We start from the raw sequence: 22,740 nt of genomic DNA on the forward strand, positions 1-22,740 counted from the left end.
GTTAGCCAAAAATAAAATGACATTTAACAAAGCCTGCTGAGCCTTCCTTTAAAAAAAATTTTTAGTTTAGAAATAAGAGGGGGGAAAAAGAAATTATATTATGGTTCCGTGAAAACGGAATTTCATTTGGTAATTTAAAGATTTTTTCTACTCACAAATATAAAGGCAAGTAGTGTCCCATTAACAATAGTTGATATTTTTATATTTACCAAAATGGATTAAATTATCTTAAAATGTACATTTTCTGACTAGTATTCAGATGCAGGTCCCTCTGATTACAATAAAATTAAAAATATAATAAATAAATGATTTTTTGAAAAGCATAACATGAAAGTGAATCGTTTTGATTATAAATCTACAGCTACGTGAAGGTAATTCATGAAATACAGATTTAGTAGATATATAGAATTTGGAGCAATGAGAACTGCTGAAAACGTTCGAAAAAAGAGGGATTCGTCACAGCTTTGGCGCTACTAAAGTTTTTTCCTTTATTCCAAAAAAGAAAATCAATTGAAGCTGTGTCAATTAGAAATGCAAAGTCAAAACGATTCACTTCCAGCAGAAATTCAGAAACAACATGATGACCAAAAAAGAAAAAACATTCATCAGAATGAACTTTAAAGCTGTTAAAATTAAAATGAATTTTTAAATAAATAGAACATTTGATATGAAGGCAAAATGTTATTTTATATGAGATGGTGACATTTTACAACAGCTTTTGTAGAGTGATATTCAGTTTTCGAATGCAACTGCCTTGTTTTTAGGATTCCTGTTTAAATAAATTTTGAAATATTGATATGTTGCACCATTTTGTTATAATTTTTTTTTAAATTTGTGATATTTTTTAACAATAATGAAATTTAAATGTTTAAGCAATTACTTTTTTAGTTGTTAACTTATTCATCATAATTAAGTTATGTTAAGCTACAATTCATTCTGATGGATTATTAAACAAAATAAACTCCATAAATGCAATGTTCCATGAAATGAATGAGACCCATGCATGGATATTTTTGCATTAGCACTTCTCAACGATGGAGAAGACAGAAAAGATTGAGCTAAATATTTCCAGCATGGATCCTAAGTACAATAAAATACAAAAGTGAGAAATACCTGGCAGACTAATTTTTCGCCACAGCTGTTTGAATCACCACTTGCGAAGAATAATTATTCATAATATTTAGATTTTGCTTAGGAAAACATTTAATATATTTTAATTCCATAAAAATGATTCCTTTTGAAATATAAAATTTCATCCATCCTAAACCCTTTTAAAAAATGTTCTATATAATTATTTCCATTTCCTTATAGAGATAAAGAAAAAGCAACTACACTATGCGAAATTAAACATTTCTACAAAAATAGACTCACTAAAACATAAATTTAGACTTTTTAAGTATTATGTTTTAGAATGTAAATCTGAAGGAATATTGATTCAGAGAATAAGTTCATCTAAAATTTTTGTGAAGAAAAATAAAAACATTATTCAAATCGCGTGAATAAGAATCGCAACACGCAAATATGAAAAGCTATGTTTGATATTAAAATTGTGTGAATAAGAATCGAGATATTAGCAGATTCCAGGCTTGGGACCTCTAAAAGGCTTGTCAGAAGCAGCGTCGTTTGAACTACAAAAATCGGATCTATCTGGAGGGCGGGTAAAAAATTCGGAAAATCTTATCTGCTGCGTGTAAAAGGGGAGAAAATAGGTAAAATAAGTAAAAATGAGAAAAGATTGGTAGCTATGTTGTTTGAATTTTCTGTTTCTCTTTGAAAATCGGTGAATTTTCTAAAAGAGCGGAATATTTATAAAAAAAAAAGAAATTTTTAGAAAATCTGAATTTTTGATAAAAAAGCTGAAATTTAAGAGATAAAAGTGAAAAAATCTCATCCCTTATAAACGTACTTTCTCTGAATAAACATACCCTTTTTTTCAACAGATTTCGACCCTTAAAATATGGTCCCAATAGTTTTGTCAGGAGAGAGCTCCAAAATTTAGACTCCTTAATTTTAATTTTTACGTATTTCGCTATATCTCAAAAACTTATTAAGCAAATAAAAAAAATTTTGCACACAATTATAAAATTCATTTATTCAAAGATAATTCTATCCAAAAAAATAACTCCATATTAAATTTAAGCAAAATTGTTTGAATAGTTCCTGAGTAATTGAATTTCAAATAAGTCAGATTTTTAAAATTCAATTTCTCTGGAACTATTTCGCTCAAATTTTGTATTTTCCCATGTAAAGTGACAAACTTTAAAATGATGTAAAAAATTGTATTTCTTAGAATTCAAACTTTTTTTTTACTATTATTTAATAAAATATTAAATATTTATTTTTTGCAAGGAGTTATTTTTGGATAAGGCAATTTATTTCTGTGTGCAAAAATTATTCAATTCGCTTAATTAGTTCTTGAGATATGGAGAAGTATGCAAAAAGTAAAATTAACATTAAGGGGTCGAAACTTTGAACGCTCTCCTGACCAAATACTGAGGGTCAAATATCCAAATACATTGTAAAAAAGAGTATGTTTATTCAGAGAAAGTACATTTTTTTGTCATATTTTGTAACTTAAAATATCATCTGCACTTATTAATTGGCATATTTAAGGTCATCTTCTAGAGCCATTAATAATGAGTCCTAAGAAGTGAAGATCTAATCATTCAATCGAAAGTAACTCAGGGTAGTCGTTTTTTGCTCACTTCACATATAAATAAATTTGAAATAATAAAATTTTAAATATTTGCATGGAGAGCAGCAGTGTTAAGTTCGACAGGCACAATTTAAAATTATAAAAGTGTATAAAAACATTGATTTTTTTTTTGCTACGGAAAGTCGAGGCTGTTTTTAAAGGCTCTGTCATCACATGAAGTCGCACTTTTTTTGCAAATAATATATTTTCGTATCTGCTGTGAGTTTGCTACAGTTATTCATGACTGTTAGGTTGAGTTCAGCTCATCCTAACAGTTATTTTAAGTTAGCCAACATTCTCTACATTAATTCAAATCTGAGGAAAAGCCACTGTCTTGTGGTAAGTTTTTAAATATTTGTTATTTGTCCATTCTAAAGCCTAGATAACTCTTAATATTATAATGGTATGCATAGTTTTTAATTACAGCCTTACAATAAAAGTTAAGGGAAGAGTTAAGAGCAATTGCATGGCTGCAATTTCTTCGGATTTTTCCCAAGTATTTTTATGCTTTAAAGTGATAGCAAAACTTTTGTTTTTCTTTCATTTTTTGATTTATAAGTTTAATTAAACAGGGCACTAACTACCACAACAGCTAAATAATTGAACATAGATATATATAATCATTTTTTCATCAGATCAATTTTCATTCATCATCAGCGACCAAATAATTAAGGTTGGCGAGTAAGTTCTGTCTTGTAAAATGTAGTGTTTCAAATCAAATTCCTATATTTTTTGCCAGTGTTGAAGGTCTTTGTTAATATGCTATTAAATGGGATGTAATTTCAAAAATCTTAAAGGTAAACCATACACTGATTAAGCGAGCGTTAAGGAAAGATTCCCATACTTTTGCATCATCAAGCACACCCTTATGCAAAAGTATAGGAAATCGCTACCTGTATGCGTCTTTCTTACTGTTTGCTTCGTCAGTATTAGGCCAGCCTTATGGAAACGTTCCTGTTAGAGTTAGAACTCGGGAGGCTGCAGCTGAGAAACTGCATTATTTTAGGGCCAAAACACAAAGTTATACATTGAAACACCAAGAGAATGGGGGCTTTTTTGATTTCTCTTATTTTAAATGACGTTTAATGACACAGACTTGAATTTTAGAAGTAGCTGGTCGATATGAATAAATATGAAATAAAGGGTAAAAAAGTACATTCAACGAAAAACATCAGAATTTTTTTTATAAACATCAAAATTCATATTTTATGCAGATATAAACAGAAATTATTTTATTGTAAAAGTTTATTTCTAACAAAATATTTTTTTTCTAAATGTAAATAAAATAAATTTTCTAGGTGATAATTATCTACATTATTTTGAATATGCAATACTATATTATTAAATATGTGTGGAAATTATTTTATTTATAAAATTTAAAGGCTTAGTAGTCAATCGATTTAAAGAAACAAATGTCGCTTAGCTGGCAGTTCAAGTGAAACAATTCCTTTTAAATAGTTTGTGAATGCAACCTAACATTGATTAAATTATTTAAATAAAAAACTATTCATTACCTAATAACTTTCCTTAAAAGTACACTTTAAATCTATAATAATGCTATTAAACTAAATATGCTTTGAAAAAAATTTTAATTTGATTTTGTAAATTAATTTTAATATTCCATTTCACTCACTGTTTAAGTGATTTTTTTTAAACTTAATATTTTTATAGTTTTTGCCGAATAATTTTATTTTAATATTGCTGAAATAAATGTTGTATGGGTTAAATTGCCAGAATTGGATTAAATGAAGTCTTGCATAAGCAATAAATGGCTCTAATTATCTTAGTAATTGAATCGCTTGGCCATAATAATTGCATGTGATCATTTAAAAGTTAACAACTTAAAAATTGCTGACCAACTATTTCAAAACCCTAATAAAACTTACCATACATTTTGAAATATACAGTTTAAATGATCAAAAAATTTAATTCAATAAATGTGTCAGTCAAAAAAATCTTATTTTACATTAATTTTTAACACAACTGAAAAATAGAAATGTCATGTTCAGAAAAAGCTGTGAAGTAAAAACACACAAAATTTATCACCAATATAGGTTTTACACTTTTGTGTATAGTAAAATTAATGTTTATCATTCTTTGCCACTAAATTTTAACACACACATTAAGCAAAATTTCATATTGTGTGTAGCCAAGATATGTGATTTTTCTTGTAAAAAAAATAGTTTTTATTTTGAAAAATATGAAATTCAGTTTATAATTCCTTAAATTTTATAAATATAATTAATTAAAAGAAGAGTAAATAAAATTGAAAAAATAAGTTGTTTTAAATTAGCAAACAATGAACAAAACTGTCCCAGTTAATGTATAAATTGTGAATGTAAATATGTGTTTAATTCACACAATTTTAATTCAGCCGTTAAACAATTGAGATTTAAATTTAAAAAGTAAACAAGGCAAATCTTAACTGATTTTGGAATTGACACCAAAGTAAAATAAATTAAAACTGATAAGTTGGTTATTTCATAACAACCTATTGGCGATCGAAATGGGCTGCAGGAGGCGTAGAGCAGAACTCTTTTCCTATGGCAACACTTCACATGCTTTCCCCATTAGCGTGTGGAAAGTCATAGAGGAAGGAAGTAGGTTAGTTTCTCTCTTGATTTTCATATAGATTAAATCTTTTAACTTGAAAAACTATATGGAACTGATAACTACATTAAACATAGTTCTAAAGAAAAGTATCATGGAAATTTAAAAAAATATTTTTATTAAATAAAGAGGAAAAATATTAAGAAAGGGGAAAATATCGTAGTACATTCCTATACAACTGAAAAGAGGAGGAGAGGGAAGGGAGAAGGGCTAAAGGCATGAAACCGGTTTCTCCCCAGATGGCGTATTTGAGTGTTGCGATCGCGAAATATAAAAAAAACTTTTCGAAAAACAATAAGGCCAAATTATTAATTGGTTTTGAAATTGACAGAGTAAAAATAAATTGAAAATGATAGTTTGATTATTTTATAATCTATGATTTTATAAAAATAATCTAGTTTGAGGGGAAAAAAAAAGAGCAGTAAAATAAGTTTAAACTTTTTAGAAGTTCAAAATTGTTTTATTTCCAGAAAAAAAGAAGATATTAACACATTTTCCAACACTAAGTTATTACAATCAAAAATACCTTAACATAATTTAATATTATTAGTTCATAGTATATATAGCAAAACTTATGACATTTTATTTTTGAAATATTTCACAGGCTATGAGAATTTCACAAATAAAACAGATACAAATGATATAGAGTTTCACCTATTACGAGAGCATTAATAAATATTTTAATAGTTAAGCAATTACCAAGTCTTTCCCACAAAACATTTCTAATTAGTCAAGTTTATTTTAATTAATACATTGTAATTTTATTTTATTTTTAAACATTCTAAAATTTTGAAGTAAAAAAATCTATCATAACAGATTTTTATTTCCAATGCAGCAGGTGAGAAGTTAACACAGTCAACCATTGCCACCATTACAAATTAAAATTAATACACATAGAAAAGAAAAAACTATAAGCTGTATACATCTACTCCAGTAGCCAATTTAATTTTATCAAGGAGAAAAGCAGGATCAGCATAAAAAAAATTTAAAATACGTAAAAAATTCACCTAAGAAAATGAATGCATTTAATTAGAAAATATATGTAGATGACATATCTACGGCAAGGCAAAAATATTTATTGCAATACCTTTATACAGAAAAAGTAGTTTGGAATTAAATTGAATTTCCCATAATAATTACGGAGTGAATGTCAAATTCATGGGAGATATGTGGACTGGAGATGGGGTTGTATTTGGAAAACGATAGACACCGGAGTTTGGCTTTATTTCTTCAGCATGAATTCTTCTTGCGGTTATCTGCCTAAGGAGTGCTTTAGCATCCTCTTTAGTTTCAGGATAATCCAAGCATTTCTGTGCATTTTCATGAGCTTCTTCCAGTTTTAAATGTTCGTAATAATACTTGGCCAAATACAAATATGCATGGCAAAGCTCATCTCTGTCAGTAGCATTCCTAGCTTCTGCATCTCTGATGTAATTAGTGTATGCAGCTGCAGCCTGTTTTTCTTCGTTCAATTTCTCATACATTTTAGCAAGTTTTATAAGAGCCATCCCCTCAATGTCGCCAACAGCATGTGCTTTCCAGAAACACTTTTTAGCCTCTTTCAGCTTGTCTAACTTCTCGTAAGCTTCACCTAATGCTACCATCATCCGAGAGTCGTATGGACGAAGATATTGAGCTTGCTTATAATAATAAAGGCAGTAATAAGGCATTTTTAAGATTTCATAAGTCTGTCCAAGACCATACCAAGCACGATAATCTCTTCTATTAACTTCAATGGCCTGTCTATAAGCTTGGATAGCGAAACTGGTATTTTTCATTTCCATGTATTCATGACCCATAAGGGTCCAAGCAGATAAGTAGCTTGGATTAAGCTTTAAAGCCCTTTGGAAATATAAAACTGCTTTTTCATGTTGCGTACGTAAACTGTAAAAATTACCTATCACACAACAGGTCTCCACTCTGTATTTATCAATGTCACACGTATTATGAGCTAGATTACTCAGTTCCACACGCATTTCTTGAACATATAACAAATTCGAATAAATATCTAAGTTGTCTAACCTATAAGGATCTACTTTTAGAATGTCCTGAAAACCAACAATGGCTTCTTCTAGATTACGCATGTTATGGTGGGCTATGGCAATTTGAGCCATGACATAAGTGCTTTTAGAAAACCCAGCTTCCATAAGGCTTGAATAAATTTCTAAAGCTGATTCATTCATCTGAATTTCCAAATACGTGTGGGCTAAGAAAAAGTCCTTGATCCAACAATCGGGTAATGTAAGATCATTCAACATTTCTCTGTCTGATATCAGAGTTGCCAATTCAAGCCAAGAACCCCAAAACAAAGGCTCTTTCTGTACAGCTTCACAGAGAATTTCCAATGCATATTTTTCTAATTGTAGCTTTTTAAGAACAACACCATACAAATAAAGACAATATCCATCTAAAGACCCTGATATGTGAGCTTTTTGAAGTTGAAGCCGTAATGATTTTAAAACTGAATTTTTTGATCTATCATTGGGAGAGGATGCTTCAGCGATGTCATCTAATCGTTTCTTCTCTCCGGAACAATAAGTAGAATAATAATGAAGAAATCTTGCAACGGGTGATGTACTGTGTTGTACAAAGTAAGCAGCCCGATCATACTCTTGGTTGTCAAAATAAGACTTGGCACGTCGATAATAAGCATACTCTCTTTCATTAGCTTTGATATCCTCTCTTTTATTTTCGATTAGCTCTGAGGAATTGAAATCAGTATCAGTTCCAATTTGATCAATTAACGCACAGTATAGTTCCGAAGCCCAAATGTCAGTATGTCTGAGACCTCTTTCACTACTCTCATCAATTATCCTTTTTAAATCAGAGCCAATTTTTTTAAGATCATATTCTCCAATTGATGCCATTTTAAAGAACAAAAGTTAACTAATCTTCAATAAAGCTGCAAAAAAGCAATTTTAAAAATAAATTACATAAAACTTATATCATGTACAAAAAATGTAAATCAAAATTATTTATAAACTAATTATCATCTTCATCACAATGGAATATGGACCATATCTAGGTCATACAAATGGAATGTTTTCATTTACTTTTAAAATAACCTACATATAAATAATAAAATAAAAATTAGGAAAATTAATCAAAATTATAATTTAAAAAAAATCACACAACATTTTCAAAACCCATTTCAGAATTAAATTTTTCAATGAATTTCTCATCCATTCTTCTCAATCGGGCCAAAAATTCGTTCTTTTCTTCTTCATTCCAAGAAGCATACCATTCACGAAATAATTTCATTCTACATTGGAAAATGCTTGGAGGTCTTTCATTTAATTCTAGGCTATTGATGGAATTAGCAACACCATTTATTTCTTTATGGGAGTAGATATCTTTAAGGATTTCAAAAAAATCATCTCTCTGCATTTCACTGTACTCCATGAACCACTGAATCAAATAGTTCAGCTGTTCGGCTATTCCAATGGGACCTCTGTTTGCCATTATTTGGCTTTATAACATTCTTCTAATAATTTTATATGAAAGGTGTGTTTACCTTGATTAGTCCATTCATCAAACCACAATGAAAACTGTTTAAGTTGACATTCAAACACAGATGGTGAGTGACTCGTTACCCTTAAAGTTTCAAAGCTACTCAATAAATCTAAAAGGTTGTCAGAACGTTTCTGCTCCGAAACTTTATAAAATTCTTCCTTTTGAGTTTCAGACCAGAGGGAAAGCCAATGTACTACACAGCGGATTTGTTGTTCTTCGAAGCTCAAGGACATTGATCATCAGGCTCCTAGGAAACAATTGTAATCGAAGTATAATTAATTAGTAACTAACAAGGTTAAAGAAAAAAAATTTATACAGCAGGTTCCCGGCTGTCTAGTCAAGGCCACATAGGACAAAATTTCAATTTTTTACCAACTCAGACACATAATTAAAAGTACATGTAACACATTTTAAGATACATGATTACTGCAAAAGTACTCTAAGTTTATAAATAAGACACATTTGAAAACTTATAACTAAGAAGAGTTAAGATATATTACAAAAGTTTTATAAGTGACCTTATTCCTGTATTCGAAATTAACTAGGATGGTGAGCCTAATTATTAATATGAGTCTGATAATCGTTAGCCTACTCTAGTTTATTAATGTAAGAGCATCAAAATAATGAAGAGATTCATACAAGAAAGAATTATAAATATTGGTTAAGTGGATCGTTACTAATGCTAAAAAAAAATAAATTTAAATCAAAAATTTATTCAAACTATTTATAAGTCTATATTCATTTGAAACTAGTGGATATTTTTTTTTCATGCAAAATTTGATCTATTTTAAGCAATGATTCTTTTAGATATAGTTTACCCTAGGTACAATGCTCAGATAAATTTTTAAAAATGGCACATAGTTTTGCACATCATATAAGTTAGCAAATTGAATTTTAAGTTTTATAATAAAAAACATTACAAGCATCTACTACATTTATTTTTTTTTCAGTTTTTGGATATCAAAATATTCCACATTAAATCGATCAATAGCTAGAATTTCTAGCCTTAATATTTTATTTTTGGCCCATGAGAAGAAAATAGCAAATTGTACGAAAAATACTACTGTATGAAACGTTTTTAATCTTTTGTTTTCGAGTAACTGATTTAAAATTTTTAAGGTTCTCAAAATTCTTTCAGGTTTGAATAGTTGTTTGTTGGAAAATATAGTTCGTCTATAGAACGAACTCCTCTCATTACAAAATCTAAGGTTATCTGTTGCTATAGAAACAAAAAATATGCATTTTAAAGGGGGCTTCACAATAGATGAAAGAAAAATTATTCCCCTTCTCTCACCAACTTGAACCTGTCTTAAATATATTTGAAATGGTTTAACCTCATAACCATAGTCACGGCCACAGCTTTAGACGAATGGTGATATTTTGTTATATTAATTAATGGTGATATAATTTTGTTATAATATACAGCCCATACTTGACCTTAAGAGCTAAATTTTACGTTATTTTGTTTAATTTTTAATGGCATTTTATTCAATAATTACATATACATAAACTACTTACTAAAAAAAAAGTAAAACTTGATGCAATCATAAAAAATTGAATAATTAGTTTCATAGATATTACTATATAAAAAAAAAATTTTAAGTTCTTAATTACTTAATTTTTTTTACAACATAATTTCACGAATTTTATCTGAAGAATTTGCTTAAGAAAATTCAAATTTTTCAAGCTACAGAAATACATACTGTAGCTTGAATTGTAGATATTGTGTTATATTTTTTGAAATACTCTTGAATAGATTCATTTTTCTTAATTGCATATAGCACAGTAAAAATTATTTTTGAAAGCGGTGAATTGAAACAGAATTATTAATATCTAATTGTTTATAGTCTATAATGAATCATGATCTGGTGTCTTAAAACAACCTCTTGAATTTCTTAAAATTTTGGGGGTTTGGAAATTTTTTTTTAACTTTGAGATATATGGCAATATTTAAATATAGGGAAAAAATGTAGAATGCAGCAAAAAGAAAACCACATTCCAAAATATTACATTAGATAGCATTCCAGAACAAATATCAAGACTGTGACTAAGCTATTTTATCCATTTACATTTCTATAAATTTCAGCTGCATCTAGCATTCACTGCAGGTGATTAAAGAAGGAAAAATTAGGATTGCATAAATTGAGCAATGAGTCACGATTTTACGGCCAGAATTTTTATTTCCTCAAGACAAAGAATAAAAAGTACTACCATAATTTCAGAGGAGATATTTCGTGATCTTTAGCACACAATCGCCAAATAGAATTTAAACGATGGGTGTTGAACCTGAACCCGGGTGATAATGAGTTGGTACCCTTTTTGTTTCGTTTTATTTAGTTGCTCGCGCGCCGATATGCCATGACTTAGCGATTAGTCTGCCGCAGATCACGATACTACAATATTCCCATTTGATAAATTAACAAAGAATGTTTTAGCAGAATTGTTTACTATATTTAAATTATCAAAGATTTGAAAAAAGGCACGCTTTTACAGTTAAGAGCAGGCTAAATCACTAATATAAATTGATTTAACGATAAAATGTTTCCCTTTTTCTGATGTATATTTCAATTTCATACATAACTTAAATCGGTAAACACAAAAAGGGTGGGAATTAATTTGAACAGTGGTATGTATTAACTGATGATAATTTTATTTATCCCTATTATATTATATTTTCTACAGTGAAAAAATTCTACTCATGAGAGAAAACATCCATTAATATATTATTAATAATACCTACACGCGTTTCTTCAAATTTAGTCGCTTTTCGTGTCCATGTATGTGAAAATTAAACTCAACATGTCAACTTTAACTGTCACTTTGAAAAATTGAAGTTGTAGTTTTGACCTATTCTCAACTTAAAAAAGATGAGCATTAAATGAAGCAGAAATAGACAACAGAAAACGCTTCAAGTAAATAAACTTCGCTTTTAGTGAAATTTTCAATTTCTGTTATTTTTCGTCATTTGTTTCTACAATATATTTTTCTTCAATTTACTTTTCGACAAAACATGCAGTTTGGAAAAAAGATTTCCTCTCTAGTTCCCAGGTATATATATTTCTGTGCTATAAAATATCTGAAAATATTAATTAACAAATTTGTATCTGTGCAAACTAGCTGAAATACGGTTCTCCTTAGCAAAAAAAAAAAAAAAGTTTATAATTGATACGTTAAGTGTTTCTTTAATTTATTCTAATGCATTCCATTGCAAAAAGGGTGATATTTCCGTATCGTGACCAACTACAATCGCCAAGGTGTCAAATAAGTTTTAAACGTGCAAATTTTATTAAAAAAAAAAAAAAAAAAAAACAGGTAGATGTTTTCCCTGGATTGGTTGCCAGTTAAAACCTTTCGGGGGGCTTATTTTCACATCGTGATCTATTGCGCCAACTACAATCGAACAGGTGGCGCTTTTAAACTTGCAAATTTTTTGAAAAAAAGCATGTAGATATTGCTACGAGGGGGATACTTCCGTATCGTGATCTGTGGCAGAATAATCGCCAAGTCTTGGAAACTTCCGGGCAGTGGCCGGCAAGAAACTGAAAAAAACATCACAGTAAGGGACCAACTCGATAGGTATAACTTGTAGCCTCCCCCAGGCAAACATCTGCATGTTTTTTTTAAAAAATAATTTGCAAGTTTAAAATCGATTTGGCACCTTGGAATTGTAGTTGGCATGACAGATCATGATACAGAAATATCTCCGCTACGAGTTATACATTTCAAGTTGGTCCTTTTCTGTGATTTTTTTAATTTATTTTCTCTCGGTCGGCTGCCCGGAGATTGCTAAGACCTGGTGATTATTCTGCCACAGATCACGATATATCCCCAATTTTATATAATATTAAATAAAGTGCAGGGGGAGATTTCCGTATCGTGATCTGTGGCAGAATAATTGCCTAGTCTTGGTAACTTCTGGTCAGCAGTCAAGTTTAAAAGTTAAATTATTGGAAATACACATTGTGCTCAGTAAAATTAGAACAATATAATATTCTATCTAGGGTTTCATAATTGTAGTTGACATGGTCGACCAATAAACTTTGAACGGTGACTATGTGTTTAGCTTTTCAATTATGATCTGACATTTTTTTTATAGTTCAATATTATGTTTAAAAATTGATCAGAGAATTAAACTTGAGCATAATCGTCCCCCACCATTCTTGACATTAACGATCATCAGAGAAAAATCCTGTTTCTCTTTATCTTCGCAATGTTGTACATCTTTCAAATTTCTGATGTCGTTTTTTTTTCAATAATATCCTGTTTTAAAATAGGGATTTAAAAAATCATATTGAAATGTATAAGAATAATTGCTGAAATGCGATCAGAGCTGCATGACTTTATGGTAAAATGGAACAAACTTAATGGAGAATGGAAAGGAGATTACTTATATGCGTGATTTATGATTTAAAGATATCGGGATTTTTAAAATGATTTAGAAATCCGCAGCTGATAAAAGTGAAATTTACAGCAAAATTGGTGAAAATCCAAATTTGTCTGCATAATGATATCCGATTAAAAGTAGCAGGATCTCAACTAACCATGTAGACATCTGTATTAGTAAGTACTGAAAAATCATGTGGATTTACGATAAAATCAATGCAAACTCGAACCAATAGATAATTATCGAATATCAATAGATAATTACTCATGTGCACAATAAGATTTATTAGTTTTAATAGTTTCATATTAATAATTTTGGGTTTTTAAAACTTATACTGGAATTCATCGATGTGACCGTTGAAAAAATGATTCGAATAATGAGTGAATTCATGACATAAATCAATCTTATGCAGCTAAAGGTTATTATACAAATGGGCAATTTGAAATTCCCCTGTCATATTATTATCCTATTATAAGTATCAGAAATTCAGAAGGCCAAGTAAAAATCTGAAACAATAATTGCTGAAAAACTACTTGAATTTATGATAAAGTGGGTGCAAAATTGAATTTAAAAAAAAAAAAAAATCCTGACAAGATCTATTATTTATTTATTTTTTTCTTAAAAAAAATATCTATTAATTTTCATGTGCATATTTCTATAAATTATGATAAAATTTTCACACAAAAAAAGTTATTTAATATTAACTGTTTTAAAAAATCCGCTTTACAAACTAATATGAAAAATCGGAGACCCTACTACGGAAAAAAACCAAACAAAATTTATTTTGTCAATGTGGTCTGTTTGTCAATGAGCATTTGGTTTGAATTAAAGTGAAATTATAATATTTTTGTCATAATTGTAATTTTTTTTCAAAATCAAAAAAAAAAAAAAATCTAATATAAAACTGTAATTTCGTAACACAGTTTTGTTTTGTTTTTTACTTTTCTATGAGGCAAATATTGTTAAATCTAAGTCCTAAGAGTGTTAGCACATGGAATATTGAGTAAAATATTTATTTGTTTGATGAAAACTTAGACGATGCTATAATTTGGCATGAGTATTATATTAACTATCCAAGTGTTGAGCTTCAAGCAAAATCGTATTGAAATTTTTACTATAAAAAAACTACGCTTTGCTCTCTTGTTGAATAACATGGAGTCGATAGTTTTTGATGTACAATGAGGCTAATGCTCAGAGTGTTGATATTGTGGTCATATTGTTTATGCAACTTGTCCACTTTACAGTTCATAATAACTTCAATTCAACATTGGTATGAAAATAATAATTCTTTTTTAATTTGTAGTATTGCTTTACTTTACTGACATGTGGAAGTCATCAAGTCTTTTAAAACCTCAAGCTGCAGTGATTATCAATGTTGTGCGTGCTTTTCTATTGTATAACATGGATACAATAGCTTTTTGATGCACAATGGGACCCATGCTCAGACAGTTAAAATTATTATAGTTATATTGTTTTTGCATTTTGTGAACTTTATAATAATTTCAATATATTGGCTTGTAAATGATAATACTTTTTTAATTTTTAGTTTTGCCTTACTTTACCAACAAATGTGGAACTCATCAACTCTCTTAAGACCTCAAACTGCTGTGGGCATCAATATTGTGGATCAGATTAGAACCAATGTCAGAAAGCATTTCTATCGTCCAAGTGAAAGACTGCGCTTAAAAAAGCATTCCTACCAGACAAGATTGAAAACCCCTGGTGGAAGAGCAATTATAATGAGAAGAATATTGAAAGGAAGATTTGTTTTAAGCCATTAAATGCATAATACATGTACATTTCATATTATTAAATTTTTAGAATTGAATTTAAAGATTGGTAATGTTATACAGTCGTCCCCACTTATTCGCCCCTCGGATATACGAATAACCCGCTTATAGGAATAAAATTTAATGGAACCAAATAATTTTATATTTAAGTTTAAACGGTTATCTGTTGTTTTTTGTCCCCGCTTAATCGCATAAAGAAGTGGTATTAAAATTAAAAAATTTGTTAATTATAGAAAAATATTTCACCAGCTGAAATGGAATTTCCCTTTTTCACTTAAGATAAGGATACAGTAGGTGGTCATTTCAATAGGAACTTCTTATTCATTATAGTAGGTGTTTGGGATGAAGTTGAAAAATTAATCAAATCTTGCTGCCAGTTATACATTGAAGTAAACGAAGGGGGTTTTACCCCTCTTTGACTTACTTCACTCACACATCATTTAGTATGTTAAAAAGGGATAGAGTGATTAGTTTTTAGGTCAAGACTTGTGGCCCCCTCTTGATGCACTATTAGCGTTGATAAGAAAAAGTTTTAAAAACCTAATACACTAGTGTAAAGCATGTCTTTCTCTTAAGTAGAATAATTGCTTAATCCAGTGAATAATTTTGAGTTTGTTGCAAGTTGAGTGCAAAAAAAAATTCTTTAAATTAATCGGAAAAAAACAATGAATCTTAGAAACAATAAATTTCAAAAAAATCCCCAACTAAAATAGCGCATTAATTAGGAATTTCTCAAGTTTCAACGATAAAAAAAAAAAAATCTGAATGTGTTTGAAAGGAATACGTACAAGTCAAGAAAATTTTTGTAGAAACTAAAAGGGAATGTCTAATTTTGATAAATTAACGAATTAAATGGGTATAAAAAACAGTCTTCAATTATAGAATTTTTCGGATGGGATAAAATAATATTTTCGTTCCTACATGATGCTTTTTGCTAACATTGATTTATTTTTATGTAACTTTAAATGACGTTTTATAATGATACTAAGGCAGAAAGTTTTAATTATAATTATTTATTGATCACAAAACTGAGTTTATTTTATCAAATACAATTAAAAAATAAAATTTGGCAAAAATTCAGAATTAAAGATTGAATATAGCACTCCCCTTTTAATCGAATAACCCGCTCAATAGCATAGATTTGGCTGGAACCGATGGTATTCCTTTAAGCGGGGTTGACTGTATTGTGATAATGCTTGAGTGTGGAATATCATGCATAAACATCATTTTTGAAAATGGCTTTGAATGCTATAATTTAACTGTCTTAGATAAAATGAAAAACTTTCTCCTTATACAGAATCTCAATTAAAACACGCATTTATTCCCTCTTGTAACTAGTTTCAATCAATTCATTGCCACATCATACAAAGTTCATTTGAAAGTCAAGTTTTTTTTTAAATGTTTAATTTTTGTAGAATTCTATATTGATTCATATCACAGGAATGAGTTTAGCAAAAAACCAAAAACGTCAAAAATAGAAACCCGAAAATGTTATGTGCAAAAACACTTTTTAAATAATTAAAAAAATACCTAAAATTTGTGCAATAAAAAAGTGAATATGAAGCTTTTATCCAACGAATGTTATCATCATTTTAATTGAAATATGTTAGATTTTATTTATTTGTTTAAATTATGTGAAGTGCTTATGTGATCTCAATGTGTGATTTTTAAATTAGGCGAATCTCGATATTTATTTTCAAAAATCGCTTGAATGCGAATCTTATTGTTTGATTTTAAATTCGCTTGAATAGGAATGTCGTTATTTGATTTTAAAATTAAGTGAATACAAATCTCTATGTTTAATTTTAAAATTGCAGGAATACAAATCTCAATGTTTATTATTATTTTTTTTAAATTGCTTAAATACAAATTCTGACGTCTAATTTTTAACTCACTTGAACATGAATTGTAATAATGGCTTTTAAATTGCATAAATAGGAATCACAATGTGTGATTTTAAATCATGTGAATGTAATTTTAAATTGGGTCTGCCTTGGTAGGAAAAGACGTGAAAATGAATCTTTTTTTCCTCCTCGGGAATTGGAAAGAAAAAAAACATTTTTTGAAGAAGCAGATTTTTTTTTTTAGTAATAGTAAAAAACTTTCCAAAACCGTGACAAATTTTCGTTGAACGGCGCTCGTTTATGTTATACAGGTCATATTTGTGTTAAAAGGCAGGTAACACTAAAATTTCTAAGCTGGTTAACAAGTATTATTGTACAAAAAAAAAAATTACTAAACTACTGTAAGTATATAGAGCAACTTTATTACATTTTTGAGCTAAAAATCTGAATCTACAAACACAAAATTTATTTATTAGGTTACAATCAGCAATTTTTAAAAATTTTTGCTTCCAAGATCAATATTGTTAACTTCTGATAAATTCAATACGTTGTACACAAATTCTACGAAAAAAAAAATAACGAAATTGACTGTTTTTTTTAAAAAAAAAAATACATATACATTGTTTTGAAAAGTGCATTAATGGTGTCCTGTAAATTTTGCAACAATTGGTTAGGTAGGGCACATTATAAGGATTATAAATTGCACAGAAACTTATGATTGGAATTGTCATCTTACGTTGACTGGGGTGCTTCCCTATTATGAACTGTTTTTATAATAGGTGTTTCCCTATTATGAACTGTCACTGTTCATACATGCTCCTTTGAACAGTTACTTTTATTTATCTTAATTTAATTATTATCCAAAATAGAGTTAATTATCTAATTAATGCTCTTTTTATGTTTTCTAATAATTGTTGACAATTGCATTCAGGTAGACGTATAAATAACTGTTTTATAGTAGTTTAATGATTTGAAGAGCTCATTAAATTAGGTGTCAAATCATTAAATTACAATTGAAAATCTAATACTGAACAAATTTTGATGCAATTTTTGACAATGATTATTAGAAAGCATAAACATGAAGCAACATGAAATTTGCAGTCATATTATCAAATTAACACTGAATTAAGATAATTTAGATGAATAAAAGTACCTGTTTAAAGGCACACATAGAAACAATACATAATTGAGAAACACCCCAATTGCTGTACAATGATTATTTAGGGGACACCTTGTATTCTTCCTGCCTGTCATTTGTAGTGAACGTATGGAATATCTCTGACAGCATCTAACAGTACAGCCTAGAGCCATGTTAGCTCGGGGTATAAAGCATTCTGCTCCCAATGAGGTGACCCTGATTAAAATCCGGGTGAAGGCTGGTTGATGCAAATTCTACTCCTGGCTCGCAGTGACCTCATTGCTGATGTAAAGTTTCCTCAGAAGTAGATTGACCATGGGTTATAATCTCCTTGTCGCATGGCTATCTGTGGTAGGTTTTCCTCTCCATGTAATGCAAATGCGGGTTAGTTCCATCAAAAAGTCCTCCACTAAGGTTAGTTTGTCCCAATGCTTATTCCAGGAGTTCGTTTATACTTCTGGGTTGGATTCACAATTACAAGTCTGCGGAGTTGAACATTGATATTCGTAAACTCAGAATCGGGTCAGCTGTTTAACGCTGATTATAAAATAAAATAACAGTACAGGCTGTGTTGCCATGGATAGATTCCTCTGGTGTCGTTTTTCTATCATGTTTACAATTGTACTGCTGGAAAAACTAAAGAGAACAAAAATTTTCAAACACTATCGCAAAACTCGTTCATCTAAATATAATTCAATGTAAAAAGTACTTTTTTCACATGATATTATTTTTTGATTTAATAATGAATGAAAGATTTTTTGATTAAAAGATAAAAAAATATTTACATAATTTTTAACTGTGACGAAATAGATTGAATATAATTTTTGAGAAATAAAAATTTAAAAATGTGACTTTTTAAAACAATTTCATTACTTAGAAACTCAGGGCTTGTAGTTATCCTGATTTTTCTGATAAAAAATAGTTTGTCCTTATATTTAGCTTTTTGTCCTGATGTTCCTATTTTTTACGTATACAAATGTGGGTTTTAAAAAAAACTTATTTTAAGAACCAAAAGATTATTTTTACTTTAATTAAAAATGCTACTAATAATCGTGTAATGCAATATTTCAAACTTGGAGATCGTCCACGAATTATACACATAATATATTGCTTCCAACTTTTTGGAAGAATGCATCCATTTTATGAAAAAGAAACTCAGTAATTTTCCATAGTAAAATTTTTATTGTAATAATTCAGTGGTCATACGCTTGTTCATTATTTTCTGCAAACGCAGTAATAAATCTTATAGGGTAAAATTTTGTAGTTTCACAATTATTGATTCATCTCTTTCAGATGATTTTTATAAATACTAATAAAATGAACATAAAATTAAATAGTGATTTAAGGGATAATCCTCTAGTTTACATGTATCAAGTTTACATGCATTTTGTACAAAAATGTTTGATCATTTTGTTTTCATCTCCATATTATTGAAAAGCTACTTAAAATTATTGGTTTGAGGGAATAATAACTTACTGGTAACTTACTGAGGGAATAATAACTTACTGATTAAAGCGACATTGCCTCAAAAATTTTCTATCTGTTGATACATAGGTATATAGAAATTTTTTAATAATATTGATAAATTTTCTACTATGAGTTTTCCAATCCTCTGCTAATAAAGTTATTCTAGAAAGAGTTAGAAATTTCTGTTCTAAACATAGTAAATAGTATAATTTTTATTCTTTTGTGATGAAATTTAAATATTTTATATTTAAGCAGAGCAATATATACTTTTTTTTGTTTGCTGTTTATTTTTTTTAAAACTAGTTTAGAATACTGTTCCAAAAAGTGTCCTGAGTTTTGTTTTTAAATGTTGTCCTAAATTTTTCTTCTGCCCATTACTAGGACTGGAAACTATTCGGTCGATTTACTTTAAATTTTGCCATTTGAAATTACAAAGTTTAAAATGAACTAAAAATCTGCATGTCTTATAATTCAAAAACTTCCTGCTGTTATTAAATAATGTAATAAAAAATTATAAATATTTTTAAAAATATATTTAGCATGAAATTGTCTTTGAATAAATGAGTTTTACGATTGCGAATAAAATATTTTTGATTTTCTTAAATGTTCTCAGAGATAGGTCCAGATTGTAGTTACTCTCTTTTGTCAAGAATGCACATTCTTTCAAAAATAGGTATGTTCATTCAGAGAAAGTACGTTTTTATGTCTAATCTTGTAATTTTAAATATCGTCTGCATTAATTAATAAGCGTAGATAAGGTAAATCCCCCTAATCATTTTAGTCAATGAAATTGTAATTTTTGTAGATCAAAAGCTATTAAGGAGTACCTTTTTTTTAAATTTTATATCATAAATTTTTAGCGTAGTTTTTTCGTGCTTATAAGTGAATTTTCGTGCTTATAAGAGAATTACTGAACTACTAACTGAAACACTTATTTAATTACTTCACTCGCTTCTTTGTTTTTTCCCCCTCATTTTTTTTAAAAAAGTATATTAATAATTTAGAAAAGAATTATTTTAGATCACATCCTTAGATCATTGCTTAAATACTTTTAGATCATATTCTTTGTTTTAGATTACATTATTTTAAATCATATTCTTTTATAAAATTGGAATTTGTTAGCTCATTTCTAGATGATGCCATATGATTTTTCATCCACCAAAATTAGCCTTATCACGTCATACTGAGGAATTGACGCGAGTTAAAATTGAGGAAAAGAACAATATTTTTAGAACAAACGATTTTTTAAAGATTTATGATTTCGTAATCTTTCATTTATTTTGCATTATTTGTGTTAAGCATTTGTTTCTGAGAAATCTCAAAACTCGTCATGTTGGAATATTCCAATCCTGTAGACGTGGAAATATTATCGAAGTTACCTTCTAACTATATTACTCACTCTTACATATTTTGATTAAGATACCGCTGTATCGTGTTAATAAGAACTCGAACAAAGATGAAGAACGATATAACTACTCTAATTTGTGTTTAACTTATTTAACGAACTGCGTAACAATGAAATAAGAGTAATGTAATAAAAAATGAATTTTATAAGAGTAAAATAAAAAATTTATTTTATAGTTAATAGTATTTTATTTTTCACATATTTCCACCAATAATTTCATTTTTATTTGCAGTAACCAACTCGGAATGATATGTAAGATTATAGATATTATATATATCCAGATATATATAATTTATGAAAAAAGTAAATAACCAATAAATCGGTATTTATCAACTCTATAAAATTATGTACTAAAGTGAAAGACATATTCCGACACAATTAATTAAGCTAACAATTTCTGTTTTTTAAATTTATTTATATGGTTCGTCCTTCCCATTGGTTTTACATTATTAGATTAAGTAAAATCTGTTTTTAAAAGCTTATCCCTTCGAAATAATGATTAATTGCATTCAAACTTATTTGTATATTGCTCGTGGTCAACTCTAGATAGTCAAGAATTGCTATCTAGAGTTGTCAATCCGATATACTTATCTTTTACGGTGCCCTTTAAGAAACCTATTTCCACAGTATCTATAGTAGATATCTTGATACTGATATTATTATACTTATTTTCTTTAAAAACAACAACACTTAACATATACAATAATAATATGAATAATAGGTACTATAAAATAGTATGCCGAGTTATTATTTTTCTCCTAGACAAATAAGCACCTTTTACATTAATTTAGCTTCTTAATACAAAACATTTCTTTCTAATTTCAATTTGTACCTGTTGCCGAAATTAATTAAGCAGCATTGGCTTCAATAATTTTTTTTTATTTAAATTTATTGCTCAATTTTTAATGCTCTACAAAATAGAACATGAGACTTACAGATGTAAGTGGGCATAGTACAATTGCAAATTAAAAAGAAACAGAAAAAAATTAAAAGTTTAATTTGTGAATAAAATTACGTAAAATATTTAGGTTTTAAGCGCATTTAACAAACAAGGACAAAACAGGTGGTCAACAAATACCTAAGTATCTCTGTTCATTTTTTAAGCTTTCTTTTTGATATAAATTACGATAAAATATAATGTGTTCTATATTGTCAACATCTTAACCACAAGAACAAAAATTACAATTCACTAAATTAAACCTGAACAAGTAGCTGTTAAAACTTTCATGTCCTGTAAGGATATGAGTGAATATAAAGTCAGTAAAATATTTCCTTCACTTCAACCTCTGAAAATCAGTCAGAAAAAAAATCTTTTAGTCCACATAGCTTTTGGAGAAGCTAAGAATTCAGTGTTTCAGTCCAAAAAAAAGCCACACGTTTCCAGCGTAACTAACGCGACAGACATCGAAAGATCAATATCAAGGCAAGTCTGGTGATTCTTTTTAATTAATCACCTAGACGAATAACCACGTTTTCTTCATTATTTTAGCTTTTTAGTATACTTATTTTTTATTTCAATTTGTACCGATTACAAAAATTAAGTAAGCATCATTTGCGTAACTTTTGTTCATAAATAAAAATAAGCTAGCCATAAGTGACGAAAAACTAGATCCTTGTGGCATTCCATCTATTTGAATAAAAAATAATTTCTTATTATAAAGATAGTTATTACAAAGACGCATATTAATAACAATTTCCTAATAATTAAATTCGCAATTTAGGGTATTTTTATAATCTTAGTAACATGCGAGGTTAACCAATTTATTATAACATTTTAGAAAGTGGGATGCTATTAAAGAGATTCTGAATATGATGAACGAAGAGATAGAAATGTTCTGTCCTCTTAACTCTTCAGCGGTTCTTATATATATATATATATATATATATATATATA

General features: G+C 28.5%; 2 protein-coding genes across 2 annotated transcripts; both read right to left on the minus strand.

Annotated features, from left to right (window-relative positions):
* Nucleotides 1-5,743: 5,743 nt before the first annotated feature.
* LOC139424780 (cell division cycle protein 23) lies at nt 5,744-8,956 on the minus strand. The gene is made up of 2 exons (XM_043045248.2): nt 8,820-8,956; nt 5,744-8,207 (listed from the first exon to the last, which is right to left on the minus strand). The coding sequence occupies exon 2, from the start codon at nt 8,170-8,172 to the stop codon at nt 6,442-6,444; it is 1,731 nt and encodes a 576-aa protein (XP_042901182.1). The 5' UTR covers nt 8,173-8,207; nt 8,820-8,956; the 3' UTR covers nt 5,744-6,441.
* LOC107456809 (cell division cycle protein 23) lies at nt 8,176-11,682 on the minus strand. The gene is given in 3 exon segments (XM_071183154.1): nt 8,176-8,767; nt 8,770-9,065; nt 11,559-11,682. Coding segments are annotated over 2 exon segments (618 nt in total). The 5' UTR covers nt 9,052-9,065; nt 11,559-11,682; the 3' UTR covers nt 8,176-8,431.
* Nucleotides 11,683-22,740: the final 11,058 nt, after the last annotated feature.

This window comes from Parasteatoda tepidariorum, chromosome 7 (assembly GCF_043381705.1).
Source record: "Parasteatoda tepidariorum isolate YZ-2023 chromosome 7, CAS_Ptep_4.0, whole genome shotgun sequence".
Taxonomy (NCBI): domain Eukaryota; kingdom Metazoa; phylum Arthropoda; class Arachnida; order Araneae; family Theridiidae; genus Parasteatoda; species Parasteatoda tepidariorum.

What these genes read in the sequence shown, in the direction of transcription:
- LOC139424780 (XM_043045248.2), bottom strand. Translation starts at nt 8,172, where the DNA reads ATGGCATCAATTGGAGAATATGATCTTAAAAAAATTGGCTCTGATTTA.